The sequence below is a fragment of the Pyrgilauda ruficollis genome, unplaced genomic scaffold (genome assembly GCF_017590135.1).
Source record: "Pyrgilauda ruficollis isolate IOZ18807 unplaced genomic scaffold, ASM1759013v1 scaffold5, whole genome shotgun sequence".
NCBI classification, from domain to species: Eukaryota; Metazoa; Chordata; class Aves; order Passeriformes; family Passeridae; genus Pyrgilauda; species Pyrgilauda ruficollis.
Window position 1 is genome coordinate 18,151,471 of NW_024526599.1, and position 17,943 is coordinate 18,169,413.

General features: G+C 34.1%; 1 protein-coding gene across 1 annotated transcript in view; it reads right to left on the minus strand.

The window, feature by feature from the left end:
• The window catches only part of MICU3 (mitochondrial calcium uptake family member 3), a 51,958-nt gene that overhangs the window by 21,788 nt on the left and 12,227 nt on the right, over positions 1-17,943 (minus strand). The window contains 7 exon segments of the mRNA XM_041479885.1: positions 1,948-1,986; positions 3,336-3,407; positions 8,361-8,443; positions 9,758-9,805; positions 13,215-13,293; positions 14,094-14,125; positions 17,435-17,588. Coding sequence (XP_041335819.1) covers positions 1,948-1,986; positions 3,336-3,407; positions 8,361-8,443; positions 9,758-9,805; positions 13,215-13,293; positions 14,094-14,125; positions 17,435-17,588 — 507 coding nt within the window.

The window sequence follows — 17,943 nt, forward strand, 5'->3', positions numbered from 1 at the left end:
AAAAAAAATCACCATATAAATAGTTCAATAAAATAATTTAACCTAATATGTATTATTACATCATTGCACCAACAAAGAAAGGCAAAAAACAAGCCTATTAAGTTCAACTTCAACTGTAACATACTTATCAGGAAAACACTATCCACATCTGATGATCAAACTTACCTTGTCATGAGAATGAACACCACAGTCTTCTATGCATACAACTCTATAATTATCTATTTTAAGTATTCATTGAATTTTTTCTCTTACTGGAGTTACTTTAGTCAATTGAATTAGTACTTCTGGCTGTGCACATTTCGTTACCATTACATGCATCACATCACAGTTATCATGTTCTGGTTGGCATTTGGCCAGTGAAAGCACTCATGCAGTACATGCCAAAGCAGTCTCAGACACAAATGCAGTATGCACCAGAACATGACTTGAAAGATTTAACTTAAGCAAATGAAAATACTGAAATATTGAACTCATTTAAAACATCACCATATGCTTTTTATGGCCTATGGACCTCAACACATTTAAAAAAAAATTAGAACTGATTTGTCAGATGAAGTGAGGAGAAGGGCCTTATGCATGAGGCAGCATGTTGGACTATCCCACACATTTTAGGGTTGCATCTCCTTGGAACCTGGGTATCTTCAGCTCCTGAGGACATCAAGGGAAACAAAAGACTGCTACATTTCTTGTTTAAGTAGGAGAAATGGAACCCCAAAAAGTTTCTGGAGATGAGAGATTTATTGAATTGCTATACACCTGGGTCTCCTTTGCACGGAGATCTCCATTCACATAGTAGGAGGGCAAAAATATGGCACACACCTGGGCAATATCTTGGTCAAGTGCTTGGACACGGCTGCAGTCCAGAAGGAGATGTTTTTACTGCAGCTGAAAATTACATAAGTAGAATACCTAACTAGCTTGGTTTCAGTTTGAAACAGGAGGAAGCGTGGGAATATGGCAATCACTGTCCAGCAAGTTTTGCTACAGTAAAGCCTGATCTGAAATCTATTGAATCATAAGGCCTTGCATATTCTACTTCATTTTTCTCACATCATTCCAGTATGCACATCATGTCAACTGCACATTTTAATTCAACAGACTTCCTTCCTGCATATTGCTCCAATGGTAGGTGCCAAGTTCACAATAAATAAATTTGCGCATTTCTGAATAATTATATAACTAAACAAATTTTAAAACTGGAATTTCACTAGTCATCTAACTCTCCTGGATCCAATCCCCTCACTAGGAATACCACAATAATGCCACAACAACATGAATTCTATTTAAACATAAAATCAGTCTGTTGTTTAAAAACTGTTTTACTTCTGCCATGATCCAGAAATTAATCAGGTCATGATGAAGACATTAAAAACATCAGATGATCTCTTTCTGCTTCTTTTTCAGCCCTCAAAAATTATTGTAAAGAAGTTTACTGTCACCTAATACAGGGAATATTTTCTGTGAAATCCTTTCCTAGTTCAGCACTGCAAGTTCTTATGTATTTGTTCTGTAGGTGAAGCTTAAAAATAGGAAAGCTCTCTTTAGGTTTCTTTATGGGGGCAACAAAGAGGTGAAGGATTCAATTGACTAATTATTCACACTATACACAAGGAAACAAAGAGATGGATCAAATGATTCATGCATGATGACTTCATTTCACACATTAATTAAAAATATGTCTACAGTTTATTGAAATGTATTTTGTACTTTCCCTTAAAAATACTGTTTCCTCTGTTTCATATAGAGAGCAACCTTTCCTCCTGATAGGCTTGCATGTTCAGCATGCATGCAACAATCTTTTATGCAGGTCAAGAATCCTCACATTTTTACTGATTAGCAGAAATAATTTACTCGATGAAAAAGATAAATACAATAGATTTTCTTATAGCATATTATTTCATCTCACTGGTGAAGACTGCATCAATTGAAAATAATTAGAGTACATACACTGTTAGTAGGAGTATGATATCCATAAAGTTGAAGACGCTGACATACAGCAAATATGGGCCAAGCCAAGTATCACATGTCAGAATGAAGACAAAAGAAGGGGGAAAAAAAGACAACAGAATAGGTTAAGACAAGCAAACCTTTACTTTATATATATTATTATTTTTGTTTGTTTATTTTTTTTCAAAATGACAGTGAAGAAAAAAATGGTTTATTTTCAGTCTTACTCTTCCAATTTTCAAAAGAGAAGTACAGTTTTTAGAGATTACCCTCAGGACTTATGTGCCATTTTGCCATCTTTATGCTCTCCAAAAGCTATTCCTTTAGGTGTAAGCTTCCTTTGTTCAAAATAAACAGTCTCTGAGAGATTCAACAACTGACCTACAGTTTTGAAAAGCTAAGCAGGATAGGTCTCTCCGGGTGGGAAGAAAAAAATCCTTCTTTTTATTCCCAGGGAAGGTTTAAGAAGTAATAATTCTTGAAAATCATACTTCCTGTGGTTTCAGGGACAAAGAACTGAGACTGAGTACTGATGTTGGCAAAAGTATAATGGACACTGAGAAGCTCTGCTGATATGTCAAAACGTTTCTTATGATAAGGAATTTTTTCCATAAACATGCAAATTCCAAATGAACATAGTTTGGTTTTTTTTTTTTTTTCTGCTCTCTGCTTGGCAGAGACTTGTCCCTGATATTTACTTTTCCAACAGTAAAAGAATACCTGGTACTGCTGCCATCCCTCAAACAAACCACCACAGACTCATTTATTTCTGACTTACCTTTGTATTTGTTTGTATGAAATGCAAATTTGATATTATGTGAGTACCCAATATTCCACAAAAATCTTTTCAGGCTAATATATTTTGCATTGGTCATAAGAATTATTTAGTAAGAATTTAAATTTGAATATAAAATCAAAGTGCAGTTGTAACATTTCATAATCTATTTTAAAACTACTATGTGGATAACAAGCACCAGGATCAGAAGGTCTACATGAACAGCTTTAGTCAGTTTTGAAAGCAAGTGTGTAACTTGGTCTTCCCACTGAGATCTCTCACTCTTATAGACAGTAACACTGGCTCATTGCTATTCACTTTTCCCTGCATTTCTAAACTCCACATGGAAGCAATTCTACTGTCATAACATCTACTACAGTATTTAAACACTATTTTTTCTTCATATAAATCACTTACTCTTTTTTTCCAGTAACTGCAGTTTAGGCTAAATATTGCTTTTTTCTACATATAAAGTTATACCTATTCTTTTAAGAATATGAATTTAGTGTTTAAAAAAAGTGATCAGTGAAATATATACACACATAATTTTGTACTACATCAACAAAAAAACCTCAAACAAAATACCAGATGCAACTTTTCTGATTTTACTTACCAGCATTGCACGTTTTTCTTCATCTCCTCTTTTTTCTCTCTTCTCATTTTTTTTCCTGAAGATCTCTTGGAGCTAAAAACCAAACCATTTTGTTCATCTTTATGTTCAGCCTGTTTTCACATACATAACAATATCCTTCATCATAAGGAACATTACAAACAGTATTAAAATGCAGTTCTTTACTGAAATATCAGAGTTTCAATGGTGCTTTATTGTTCATACTCATAGCTTCATGTTCCTTTTGTGACTTAAACCATCACACAGAAATGGAAAAAGGAAATATTTTTTCCCACAAAGTAAGGGTAAGAATTCTACTTGGGAGCACAATACTAAGAATGCCATATTTAGCCAACCTGGCCAACATAAAAAGGGGAAGTTCCACCCTTTTCACCACCTCCAGGCACATCCTTTCGTGTCAGGTTCTAATTAGTATCTCTGTGGTTATGCAGTCAGCTGGATCAATCTTTTTTTCACATTAGTTTCCAACCTGATCAGTTCTTACTCCTGCTGGCACAAGGGAGGGGTAGAAACACCTGGTGGGGGTGAAACATTCCCCTTCAGCAGCAACAAACAACAAACTACTACTCAGGAGTAATTTATCAAGTACCCTTTCTTTTCAAGTCTGTTCAAAGAATACCTTCAGGTCTTGTAAAATACCCCTTTCACAACTATCTCAACATGAAGAGCTTTAAACATTACTTCTGAGAAAACCTCAAATACAAGATTTCAAACAGACAGATTCTTAAGCACATTTATTTTTGTAAAGTCTTCAGAGTAACAACTGGATTGTACTTATCTTTCTCTGCAAGTATCTGCTTTATTTAGGTATTTTTATTTCTAGTAATACCAATTAATGTCCCCAAACCGCTAGAAAAAGGTCTCATGGTGTTTAGCAATAGAAGAAAGCATTAACTATGATACCATCTGGTCCCTACTGGACCTTCAGCTTTTAAAAAAACTGCATGTGAAAATATTTTACTGTCTCATGTAGCATTTGTTATCCTCCAAGTGGGCTGGAAAAGGAATAAACCCTGATCTGAGAAACTTGCCCAACCTAGAATATGTATGTTCAGAACCAAACACCTCGGCACACAGACACAATTGTGGCAGTCCTTTCAAAGGAGCAATGTTACCTACCAAAGTCTGGTAAAACTTGATAATGTAATGGCATGTACACAGAGCTCCACAGGGATTGGAATGTGAAACATAAAGTGTGTGTGATAAATTTTACAAGGAAATTTTCCAAACTAAATTTCAGAATATCTTTATTTCAGAAAAAGCAGATGACTAAGACAAAGGAATCAGCAAGCTTTTCTGCACGGGTATGACAACATTGAAATGAAGGAATTCAATCTTTAGTGATTAAGTAGCAAACACTACATTTATAAACAAAACTAATTTATAAACAACATTTTATGAATTTCCAAAATTGACTACTGAGTTCTGGAATTTCCTATCAGGCAAATACAGACCAGAACATTTTGTGTATCACAATACCTATTTTTGAGTATGAGATAAATTTATGGATCTTGGTAAATTTTTTAAAAATTTTTTTTGCAAACCTACAGGCACAAATTACTGTAACTTATGCCAACAACGAAAGAGTCTTGAAAGGATAGAGTACTACAAAGTTTGCAACCCAGAACAATGCAAAGAAAAAAGTTAAATGAACAGAGAGAAACAGAAAGAAAATCCCTTGTGAAAAGTGAAGTGACAAGCCATCAAGCAGGAGAGAAGAGTGGCAGTAATTGAAAAACCAAAAAAGATCAGTAAAAAGCAAGGCATCCTTGGATGTATTTCCCCTGCCACAGAGGCAAAAGAGGTAGGATTCTGTTGCATGCATTATTAAAGCCCTTGCTAAACTTCTGGAAATGGATCTTTTGTTCAGAAAGAGTGCTATAGGATACTATTGACTGAAAAAAAGTGAATGCAAAAAGGGTCTAGGAGTACTTTCATAGGAACATTGTTTGAAACAGGATAATGAGATTGACTGCTGAAGGCAGCAAAAACAAGATCTCCAGTAACAAGGCAACACAATCCTTCTGTTCTCTGACCTCACCCCTATGACATAAGCAAAGAGAAAAGCACAAACACCATGAAATTAGTTTACAAAAACAATACAGCTGTTATCAGAAAAATTAGGTATTTTTCAACTCTTCACTACACACCCTGTTTCCTCAAGAATCACATAACACATGATCCCTAAATGAAACTACTCAAAGTCTCTTTATTTGTAAAACTGAATAGCATTTATGACCATTTTTGCAATATGCTGCCTCTAATTGATGGATAAATATTTTGCAAATGTTGGGGTAGTTCAAATGGCAGCTTTTGAACAGTCTCCTTCTTTCAGGCACAGAGGGTATCATACATCATATTCAAGCAAGGTGAGTAAAGATGCCAAATGTATGTTCTGGGGCCAGCTCTATCTCATCTGCAGTATCACTGAATCAACTTCTATTTTCATATATACTTTCATTACACAAAAATTTATCTACCTATCTATTCTAGTCTTTTTCACTTCAGATCTCACATTCTGACTTAAGGGTTCTGACTTAATTTTTGAAGGATCACCAACACCGAATGAAGCAGAGTTGCATTCAGGTTTGATCTGTACAAATTTGTTAAATACAACAATCCCCTACAATAGGTAGGGGACAGTATACTTAATGTTTAAAAAATCTGCTTTCTTTCTTTTATCCACCAAGTCTGCTAACAGAAATAAGGAGAAACTGTAGTCAGGTATCATGACAGAGAACAAATACATAGCAGGATGTGAAGAGGGATAGTTAGAAAGAAAGATGTAAAATCCATAGTTAAATATTGTCCTTGTTTCCCACTTTACATGCTTATTTTACTTCATTTTTAGCCTCAGTTTCTGAAAGACAAAGCCTCTTGCTTCAATTTCCTCCCATTTAGCTGTTGTAATGGGAGCTCTTTTTTCTTTCAGAACAAACTTGTCAGTCTATTCCACCACATTCTGTTTAATTGAAAGATGCTTGCTTTTTCATCTTCTTCCTCTATTTTTTCCTTTTGTTAATTAATCCAATGTTTGCTGGTTTGTTCCTCCAACTGGAGAAGATGCTTATTAAGAATTAGCACTTACAAGGATGTGTACATTTAATAACAGAATACAAAAAAAATGACCAGCATGCCACAATTTGCACGTGGTGTCACCTTCCAAAATAAATCTGGAATTTAAGCAGACACCTTTTCTGCTTAAGCCATGTCACCAGAACAACCCCCCAGAACTCAGATCTCACTTCCCTGAAAAGGAGAATTGAGGGAAGTTCAGCATGTTAAGGAAATTTTCTTCCATATTTCGATTTTGTTAAGGTTAGCATAGTTTTTTTTAAATCAATTAAGAAAACACACACAGGAGACTAGGGTGCCTTTATTTTAAATAAATTTGGCTTGGACACTTAACTACATTTCATGTGTCTCTTTCATTCTTTGTATTTTGCTCCATCTTTTTCAATAAGGCACTGGGCTTTTTCTCATGTGTACTCACAGTATTTCTTTATAAGCTCAACTACACAAAAATCTATGGAGATAAAATGTATGTCTTTTACACAAATATATTTTTCCAACATCTGATTCAATTCTTATAAATGTTTTATTGCATTAATCATCTGTACTTGTTCGGTAGAAAATTAAGGCCTTGTGTAGTCTTCAGAAAGCTTGTCTACACCACTAATCACATAATTTTAGATGTTAATTTCTAAAGAAATGTCGAAACCTATGTTCACCATAACTGAGTACTTCAATGTAATCCCAGACTGCTGCTGCCTATGGACACTAAGAATTTAGAGATCTCTGGTTTATGGTTCACTTTTTTTAGCATAAAGCTACACAGTTATTGTAAACTCAGAGTGGTGAATTTTCTGCATTTCCTTTTTTTTTTTTAAATGATCAGTCACTGGCATTTATTTAGAATGGCATTAATTATTTCTCCCACTTCTTTTAAAATCAGAAAATAAATTAATGAACATAAATCTAAAATAGCCCTCTCGTTACTGCAAGATCATTCTCCTGAACTTGGTGCATCCTACTACGTGAAAACTTATTAAGTATTCAAATTTTAATCTGAATTATTATTGAATTGAATATTGAATATTTATCATGATAAAAATTAATACCTAGTGGACGATTTAGGATTTTCAAAGATTCTCCCTCAAGTGCCAAATTATTCTTCATTTTCAAATCTCCCCAACATGTGAGTTTTTCTTCCGAAGTCTAGGCTTTTTAAAACTGTTCATATTTCTAACCTGAAAAAAATAAACTCTGCTTAAATAAATATGATGAATTTACAGAATTGCTTTTTCCAAGCCGTAAACAGAGCAAAGCTCTAATTTGAAAAATACTGTCATTCAAATTAGTAATGTAACAAAACTTTGGATGCAACCAAACTACTGCCAAGTTCTAGGTATCCTGCCATCTGTTCCAAAGCACGTGGAAATCATCCAGGTCAAAGTCAGCTTCCCCTGTAGGAATATTCTCTGTGAAAAGAACTCACTGAACCCCAGTTTAGCGAATTGCTTCAGCATATGGATTTATGGGCTAAACTAGATATATGTACAGTATGTTTTATTTCATTACAGATCTTGTCCAAAACAGATGAGTGTCACATTAGGTCAGTTAATATTTTCGAGTCACTTGTGATTATCAGCATAATGAATGGCAAAGTGAGATTCTTTTACAAGTCCTTTCATCATTAGAGCAGTTAAATAACTCTGCTAACCATTAAAACATTTCTATTACTTTAATAGCCTATCTGTTACTTAAAGTAGCAATTAGAAGATTCAGAATAAAAACTAGAGTTAAACTTCAAAAATAATTATATACAAGACTCCTGTGTACTCTAAAAAGGAACTTCTATTTTCAGTTTACATTATAATAGCTCTTAATACTAAACCAGGCAAATAAACAACTACATTCAGTGAAGAATAGTAGATAATATTCTCATGACTGCTGACATCATCACATGAGTTTCAAGATTACATGAAAAACTGCAAATATACATACCACTAAGAATTCCTTTTTGTCCACCATTTCATTGCCATCAGTATCGAACATGTTGAAAGCAATTCGAAAACCTGCATGTGGTTCTGCCAAAAAAATGCCAAACATTCAATTATTTATTTCCTTGGAAAGAAAGCAAGTATAATACTGTAAGAAATTGTTTGGTATCCTTTCATAAAAACTAGAACCTCAACAAATTTAAACCAGGATGTTTGTGTACATACTAAATGCAAATCATAACATGTGTAAAACAGTACAACCCTTGTTATTCAAACAGAAGGCATGCTCACAAAAGTAGAAATAGGACATGAAATATTCAAGAATAATATAGAAGAGTGCTAGTTCATGGATAGAGTCCATTTTATATTACAAACACAAATATGTAGAAAATAAATTTTCTGTGAAAAGACAGTGTTCTAAAAGACACTTTAAAAGATTTTGAAAAAAGGTACAGGATGCAACTTCAGGTCAAAGTAAATGTAATGCTTAAAGACAATCAACATTTTCTTGTTTACATGTTTAGAGCCATTGCAATTTGAGATCAAGTCAGAACTTCAAATTATTTCTGAAACATGGTGACTTTGAAGGTAACTGTAAGTAAAGCCTTTAGGCAACATTTTGGGGATACCCACTGATTTGCAATATGAATGAATTATGGCCGAAAGTTAATTCAGATAACAAAGAAATTATGGAAGAATCATTGATGCCATAGTGGAAGATACTGAGGGTTCAGGGTGAAGTTCCAGCTCTGAATCATAACAGGAATCCAGTTCATGTCCAAAAAAACCCCCACTAATGAATCTGATATAAATTATTTAATCACATGTAAGTGAAAGACAAGTAAAATTCTTCCCAGAAAACACCTGTTAAAATATTAAAAAAAGTCTGTATCAGGCTTAGTTTAGGTTATTTTACTTCAATTTTATGGGAGATAAAAAAATAAATTTTCCATTTTGTTAGTGTTTCTAACATAAATACTTTATATTTTACCACTGACTCTTTGATTTTGCCCATTATGCACTAATTGATGAAACAAACCAGCAGTAATGTGTATCCTTCTGTGCTCCCTATGTTTAATGTCTCTTATGAACTTCAGTATATTTAGCTACAAATTCTGTAGGAATTTCGAACAAGAAAATAAATTTAAGCTCTTAGCTGGGGTTTAGCTGGAGCGTATGGCACAGCTTCATCAACAACCACCAAAAGGTATTCTGGATAATAATGCATTTAAATAAAGCATTACACAAGATTCCAGAAGGGCAAAAGAGGTTCAGAGAGACATAGAGATGTATGGTGTAGCTTTTCATATGCAGGAATGGGAAGTGTAATTTAACACACAACACATTCAGAGCTTTGAAACTGCAAGGAATCTTTTAGACCTTTTCTCCACAAATACTTACTTGTTAAAATACATAAGAGGAATAAATATTCTGTGTAAGATATCACACCTGAAGACCAAAAAAAAAAAAAAAAAAAAAAAAAAAAAAAGATGCCATGTTAGTTTCATCTTGTCTTCACATCCTAAACTTGAAAACACTAAATCTGTATATAAGGAGAATTTTTATACATGTGCATATTCATACTCGTATGCATGTAACTATATTTGGTCAATAAGTTATGGGTCTACAATATTCATCTATGGCTTGGGGCTTTTTGTTTGGGTTTGTATTTTAAAGGAAGAGTACATTAAACATGGCAAGTAAATTGACATTCAGTGGAGCACAGCTCATTAAACAGAATCTGGATAGACTCTTAAAAGCTAATATAAATGATTTATTCAATTTTCTTTCCAAAAATCCCACCAGTAATTCATGATAATATTCTCTACTTGTATGAAGACATTTACTTTCAGAATATTCATAGTGCTTCCTCCTGATACACACCATTTGAATACAGTTCTTGACTTTATTAAGTGCTTTTTAAGTGCATATGCTATATTAACTGAAAACTTGATCTCATAATTTCTTTTTTTGCAAGATTACAAAAGGGAACCACACTGTGGAATGGCACTTCCTTTTCTCTTCAGACGTGATTAAGGCAAAATTTAAATTGGAGATGGAGTCAATACCCAAATAGTATGTCTTGTACCATCAGTTGTATTTGTGCCTTTCTAGCTCTGGAGTAAGGGGTAAAGAGACAGCCTTGCAGAATGTCCAGAGCAGCAATGAAGAGAAGCATCTCATAGTTCAACAAGAACAGAAAACAACAGCTTGCAGCTCTCCCAGAAGCCCTTAGCTCCAATGACCTTTGAGGCTGAACTAGGGAAACTTGTTCCTGATTTCTAGCAAATTGGTTTTGTCTATCCTCCAAAATCAGAAATGTTAAGTCAGTCCACAATCTTAGATTATTTCAAAGGAGTGAAAAAAGAACTATTTAGATGCCTGAGAGTAAAGATGTCTATCAGCTAGGATTTTCAAAAGTTGCTGGCTGTCTCCTTGATTTCAGTTCAAGTCACGTGCAAAAGTTTTTCCAAAAACAACCGCATCTTTGGATGTTTAAATATCTTTCAAAATCTGAATTAACTGAAAATGTGACAAACTAGGTAAGCAGTCATCTGTATTTTTTTGCACTGAAAAACCTGTACAATTAAAATGAAAAACAATGTATCATTCATGTGGATTTTACTTCCATTATACTTCACATCCCATCTTTTGATTCAAGAGCAAATTTAAATCTTCAGAACCAGTATTTTATTACTGTTAGTAGATCTAGTTAGGAAAGCTACTATGGTTTTTTTTAATACCACCTACTCTTTTTCTCAATTTACACATTATTGAAGATTAGCAATGATTAAATACAGACATTTAGGTAACACATGCTCTATGCTTTATCTTCTGGATTTTATACAGAAGCTTGCAGAAATTAAGTTTTCAAAGGCCTGATTGAATCTGTTTGGACAAGCACCTATCGAGAAATCAGATACCTCAAAGGCTCTCATTCACTGATGGAAAACATTCTTTAATAGCCAGTCAATAAATGTAAATATATTTTTTTGGTTTTTTGATGGCACCATCTTTGTTGTAAAACAGGAAGAAAGTGCAGTTGTTAAGTAGTCCATCACAGGTATGAAGAAAGCAATAGAAACGGCCTTGAAAGCCTTCTCTCCTTTTGTTTGTACTGGCATATTGTAGCTGCAGACAGATAGTTCTGGTTGATTGCTCTGAGTGTTATGGGAGAGAGGCTCTGAAATGATGATTGAAGGGGAAGAAAAACTTACACTAGGATAAGAAAGAAGAGAAGGAGGGCACTCAAAGGAAAAACATAATAAAAACTTAAGGTCAGTGGGCATAAATCGGAGTGCCTCAGCTGAATTATGTAAATCCATGGCAAAATAAATGGACATAGGCTTTTACTAATTGCTTTGTACGTGCATGTTTAATAAAAAAAAAAAAGAGTAAGAAACAAACAAGTAAAGACTACATTATCACTAAGGAGACCTGAATTCTATTTCCATTTCTTTAACCAATTTACGCTATCAGTCATAAGACCCTTCATATTCTCTTATATTTTTTATAAAACTGGGCAACAGAACTCACTTTTTCATAAAACATGCTGAAAAGATATCCAACTACTAAAGTCTAATACTAATTTTACCATCTTATTTTGAGAGTTTGGTTCCTACCAATTCCATCAACTTCTGTAGAACTCCACTGGCAGAAAACTGGAGTAAGATACTGTTGAATCAAGACTACACGTTGCAGACATTTTATTACAGACTTAATAAGCAACATCTAGATACATTTTTAACTGATTGATTTACCAGATTCTGAGGCTGAATTTTTATGCAATTAATATTTCAAAAGTCAGCTGTATACTGCAGTTAATACATTTATGCAATTAATATTTCAAAAGTCAACTATATAGAAAGCAGCCTAGAGCAAAGAAATACACTGAAATACAATGCAAAAATGTGCCAATTTCTGCCTCTCTTTGAGCGTTGGCTGTAGACTCAGGAAAAAAAAGTGAGTGCCTCCATGCACTAGAGAGCCTCCTTTGAGTGTATGTCCATACTACTTACTCCTTGAAAAAATCTGAGCTGCATTTGAGCTATATTAACCAATTACATGCATACACTTGATTGGAATTCTGTTGCTGGTGTGCTTATTTTAAACTCCCATAAAGTGCCCTTCTTTTATAACAAGTACTTGTGTCTGCTTTTGAAAACATTTCAAATGCACCACCACACCTTTGCCACTCTGAATATAAGCAAAGAAACATGTGGATTATTTATTATAAATAGTTTTTAAATGACTGTAAAGCCATCATTGTTTTATTTCCCTATGATTTTTGGTTGTGAAGTGATAGAGGTTGTTAAGAAAGAAAAAAATACAACAGAGAGGACTGGGAGTGACTCTTGGCTCTTCACTTACCAATAGTGTGAGTTTTAAAAGCTATCAAAGCCCTCACCTGCAGAGTTTAAAGGAATATATAACATTTCTGAAACTGTCTCTTTGTGTTGTGTACAAAATGCTTTTTCAGTGATATAAGATACACTACTGTCTTTAGAAATAATCACATTATTGAACCTATTGAAAAGAAGTAAAGAGATATTGTTTCTTTACTGGAATATTCTGTCTATAGTCCAGAGATCATTCATGGCAACAAACTGAACCTGAAATATTCAAACATCAGCTTAACAAACTCTGAGTCCCCAATCACTTAAAGAGGGTAGCTGGAATATGGCATCATTACAACATCATAGAGATTACATGGAACTTTTTCATGCCGTAAAATGTGGAAAGCAACAGCAAGCAATTTCTTTATTTTTGAAAATTGGACTCAGATTAAAATATACCATCACAAAAAAAGTTAATATAATGGTAATTTTGTTCAAGAAAATAAATTCTCCTCAATCACCTTTCTCATTAAGATTACGGAAAAGTTTGGATGATCCTTTCCAAACTGGTGGTGTCTCCATAAGAATCTGATTCAGCTCCTAAAAAATAAAGTTTAAAAAATTTTAAAACATATATTTCAGTATTTAATGAAGTACTTAATAGATTTTTTATTACATTCTAGAATATCAATATAAAAGACATGGAACTGCATGCAAATCTACCAGTTAATTGAACATCAGTTACCACAATGATTTTGGAAGTACTCAAGCACTCCATATATTTTTGCACACATGATTATTGCAAGAATTACTCATCTGCATGAATACTAAGTGTTTGCTCAGCTGGAGAGAGACATGCAACATATCTGTGGCTAAAATAACTCACCACTGCTCACATTGACTGAAGCCAAGGATAAGTCCCCCTGGATTTCAGTAAGGTTTTCATACAAAATCCGGGCAACTGTTCTTTTAAAACACTCGACCTGAACTAAAGCAAACTTCACCCATGAATATTAATGTACTTTACTTAAAATACAGGGAAACAGAGTCCTTTTGCACTTATACAAATGAAAGAAGAAAAAAAAATAAAAGGCACTTAAACACCACAAAAGGGAGAGTGGCACAAATATTTCAGGCAGTTTTGGATACACCTATTACACCTAGACACTAAGAAATGCAGTCAGACATAGACTGAGGAAGAAACTGACAGATGCTTGAGAAAGTCAGTAAATTCAACAAAACAGGCACTGCAGCTAAAGTATCTGAAATTCTGGATTCAGCTGAGTCTGAATTGACAAAAATGAAGAAATTAAACTCTCCTGTGCCTCTATATTTACATCACAAACAAAATCAACTACCAAAATGTATGGTTATAAGACCACATAGGAATTATTGCTCACCTGCTTTGAAAGGGATCGCCACTTTTTAGCATCTGCAAAAAAAGAAATTGTTATGAATGCAGAGGAATTTAATCACGCCAGTGTGGTGTCATAAAAATTGGGCTACATCTATACTGTGTTTTCTACACAAAGATTTATTTGCCTCAGTTCATGAGTGAATTGTCTTTATGTTATTGAAAAAGCCTTTAACTTAATACATACCTGAAGTCCTAACTTTAAAGAACCAATTCAGATGTAGTTTTTAATTCAACTCTGCTTCAATGAGGGTAAAGACCTTCAACCTCCAAAATACATCCTTAAAACACCTAACAGGAAATAGAGGTGCTAACCCCTGGTAACAAGATTCTGAAATGGTTATTTAGTAGCAGTAGTATTAAAATGCAAATTGCAAGGAGAACTGGATTACGACCCTTGCTTCATGGACCACTCATACTTTTTAAAGCAAATACAGAAAAAAAGCTCTTGAAACTACACCAAGTGCTAAGACACCCGTCATCCCTTCCTACTAACTCAGATTCCTTTTCCAGCCTCTGCCAGGCTCAATTCTTTAATAGCTGTAATTGAACAAGAGTTGTCCATAATCATTCAAGAATTCAAAACTTGAGGCTCATCACCACCTTCTCAAGACATATTTGTACAGATTCAATATTTGTACAGATTCAATATTATAAGACATTGTGAATATTAGAATTCACAAAGGTCCAGAAAGTAGCATTTTATGTGGTCAAATCCATAAGAAATAGAGATAGTTTCCCAGTCTCACCATATTATATACATATTTTCTCCCTAGACAAGTCAGTGAATATTTATGTGTGTGTGTGTGTGTGTGTGTGTGTGTATATATGTATATTTCTTACAGCTCAGTATTAAGCTAAATTTACTATAGTTACCACAAAGGGGGAAAAATATATTTCATCTTCTCTTAATTTGCTTTCTCAATATATAAACATATATTCAGATTATAAAAATGTATCAATAACGATTCTTAAAAATAATGTACGTTCTCAAATAAAAGCCTGCACCATAAAGGCTGAAACAAGTTAATGAAAGCATTTATTTTATATTTTTTTGTAATAAATACCTGGAGTAAAAAGTTACATTTTATAAAAGAAAACACACTATTACCATATTAGTTAGTGTTTAATCAAAAAAGGAAGTGAACACCCTCTTGACTTTTGTAGGGTTTGCATGATTTCCAAAGTAAATCAATTACAACAGACACATTCACTCCATCACAAATATCATTCAGGCCTAATATTATTAGCTTTTCTATAAAGCAGACATAAAGAGCTTCTATTATTATACTTCAAAGGGCATTTTTGCTTTTTGACAAAACTCATGACCTTTCTACTCTTCATTCATAAAATCCTCAGGTATACATTCTTTTCTTATTATGAAAAATATAGACGGTCTAGTATGTCAGCCTCAATAGACCCAATTATATACAACTTGCATGCTATTTATAAAATTACCCCAAAAATAAAAAAAATGTTTAGAATGTATGATTAGAAAAATTCCTTCCTTAAATGTACAACTTTCAACAGAGCAAGACAGAAAATGGACTTGCCCAAGAAGACAAATGGTACTTTGGCAATACTGCAGTACAAAGGTTAAAACTGCCATAGTCAGAGATGAGAAGCTGGATGTGGTAATCTGTGGGTCATCTATTTCAGCTATTACTTCCTATTTATCAGACTTCTGTCTCAATTTCTCAGACAACATGACCTGCACTAGAATGAAGTGATCCACTTCTACTTAATTGTAATCCTTTAAAATAGTTATGTCAGCCATGTAATCTCTGATACCACAAAACCTAAAAGACACCCAGGTTAGTTTTCCTTTTGGTCTCAGAGGTGAACTGGATGAACAGAGAGAATTTTGATAGAAACAAGGTTTGCTACACTGAATTCAGAAGGATGCCTGACTGTTCAACTCCAGATCTCTTCTCGTTTTCCATGAGATAAACAGAATGTCCTTATGCACTTAATGATTTTTGTTTGGTTTGGTTTTTAAAATCTGAATACTTGCTTTATGAGAGGAGGAAGCAGAAACTTCATTGGCATGGAAAAATCTTAATAGCAAACCATACATGGAGTGTGGTCTAGCCAATCAAACTGTCATAAAACCGAGTTAAACCAAAATGTTTTAATGATGTCCAGTATATACAGCACAAAAGCTTCATAAACATACACGGTGAAACCCAACTCCACGCTAACAAAAAAGGGAAGAATTGAAGGTCTGAGCAGAGGAAATAGATAAAAAGTGTTGATGTATATTTGTATTAACTTGTGTGATAAGCAATCTGCTTCCTCTCTTTTAACTGCAAAGCAAAAAAAAAAAAAAAAAGATTTGTTTTCTGGTAAGAGTTTCAAAGTTTTCCAAGTTTTCACCATCTAAACTCTATCTATCACTGTTGCAATGAGATTATATCTTTATTCAAAAGTTACACAAGTTTTGATCACTGATGTGCCATGACTGAATTCTTTCCTCTTGTTTCATTACTTTTAACAGAACAAAGGGGGAAAAATCCAACATCTGCACAGAATTTTAAGCTTCCTCTGACTGTTTTAGCACTGCATTTGACTGTTCTCTATACTAGCTTTGTGGTGTAGACTGAATAAAGGAAAACTTAGGGTGGGTGATTATACGTGTCACACCTGAGCAAAGATATTCCCACTCTCCAGAAGCTGTGTGCTGCTACCAGTGCACTGCAAGCCTGAGGGCCAGGAAATCAAACTAGAGCAGAAAGGGATCACCTTACTATTTAGTCACTCTTTGATTCTTAAAGCAAAGATTTTGCAATAAATGACCTAAAGTTGATAGTTAACTTTTCGTTAATTAACTCATAGTTAACACTGGCAACATTTAAGCATAGAAAGTTGATCCCCTGGGGGACTAAAACTCTAACTCAAAGCATGTTATTTAGAAAGCCATGATACAGTTATACGTCATATCTTATCTTTAGTCTTTTAGAGAACGTGTATGTTGCCTGCTTACAGAGAAACCATACCAAAGAGGAAGCAAGAGTTGTACAGCAATACAGGCCAGCTCAGAAAGAAACTGTGTCAATGCAAATGGCACAAATCAACTTGCCATCTTTCATAACTATTGAACTGTTTACAACATTAAAGACAAGAATGTTTAACCAGCATACAGATATTTACAATCTAGTAACAATAAGGATACTGCTTGCATGCATTTGGACACAATTAAAATTCTGAAGATGAAGTACCTTTTTACTACAATCAGAAACAGAAGTAGGAATCAAAAGCAAATGGGAAAATAACATGCACCACGGACACTTTCCCTAGCAGTTTTAGCATGGTAAAGCTCCTGCTTACGTTTGGGTTCATCACTTGTAACAGCCTGGATGAAGTCATGTGGAGTCATGTATAGCTGTCCTTCAAATTCCAGACTGGCAAACCTACGAAACCGTTGCTCCCGTGGAGTTGCATAAAGGTGTAAATCTTCGAGGTCTGATCTGCTGTCTGTAACCTTCAAAGAAAGAAGGACACAGTTTCAATCTATGAAAATGGTTCTGACTTACAATTGTCACATTTACCATAAAGGAACTGTAACTATAAAAGTGATAATTCATAAAGTCAAAAATATCCAAGTATTTTTTCTGTGGTAAGAGCTGAAACTACAATTGGGATTTCATTGCTATCATTTTCAGTCTTCTACAACTTTAGCAAAAATCTCTGTGTATTGAAACTGGTGATACTACCCAACCTCAGACCAATAAATTAAAATAAAGAGAATTTTGGCTCCTGAATCATAGAAGGGGAACTTTAACTCAATGGAGTCATTGTAACTTCAGCAGGCAGACTTCAAACAACTCTGCCAAAAC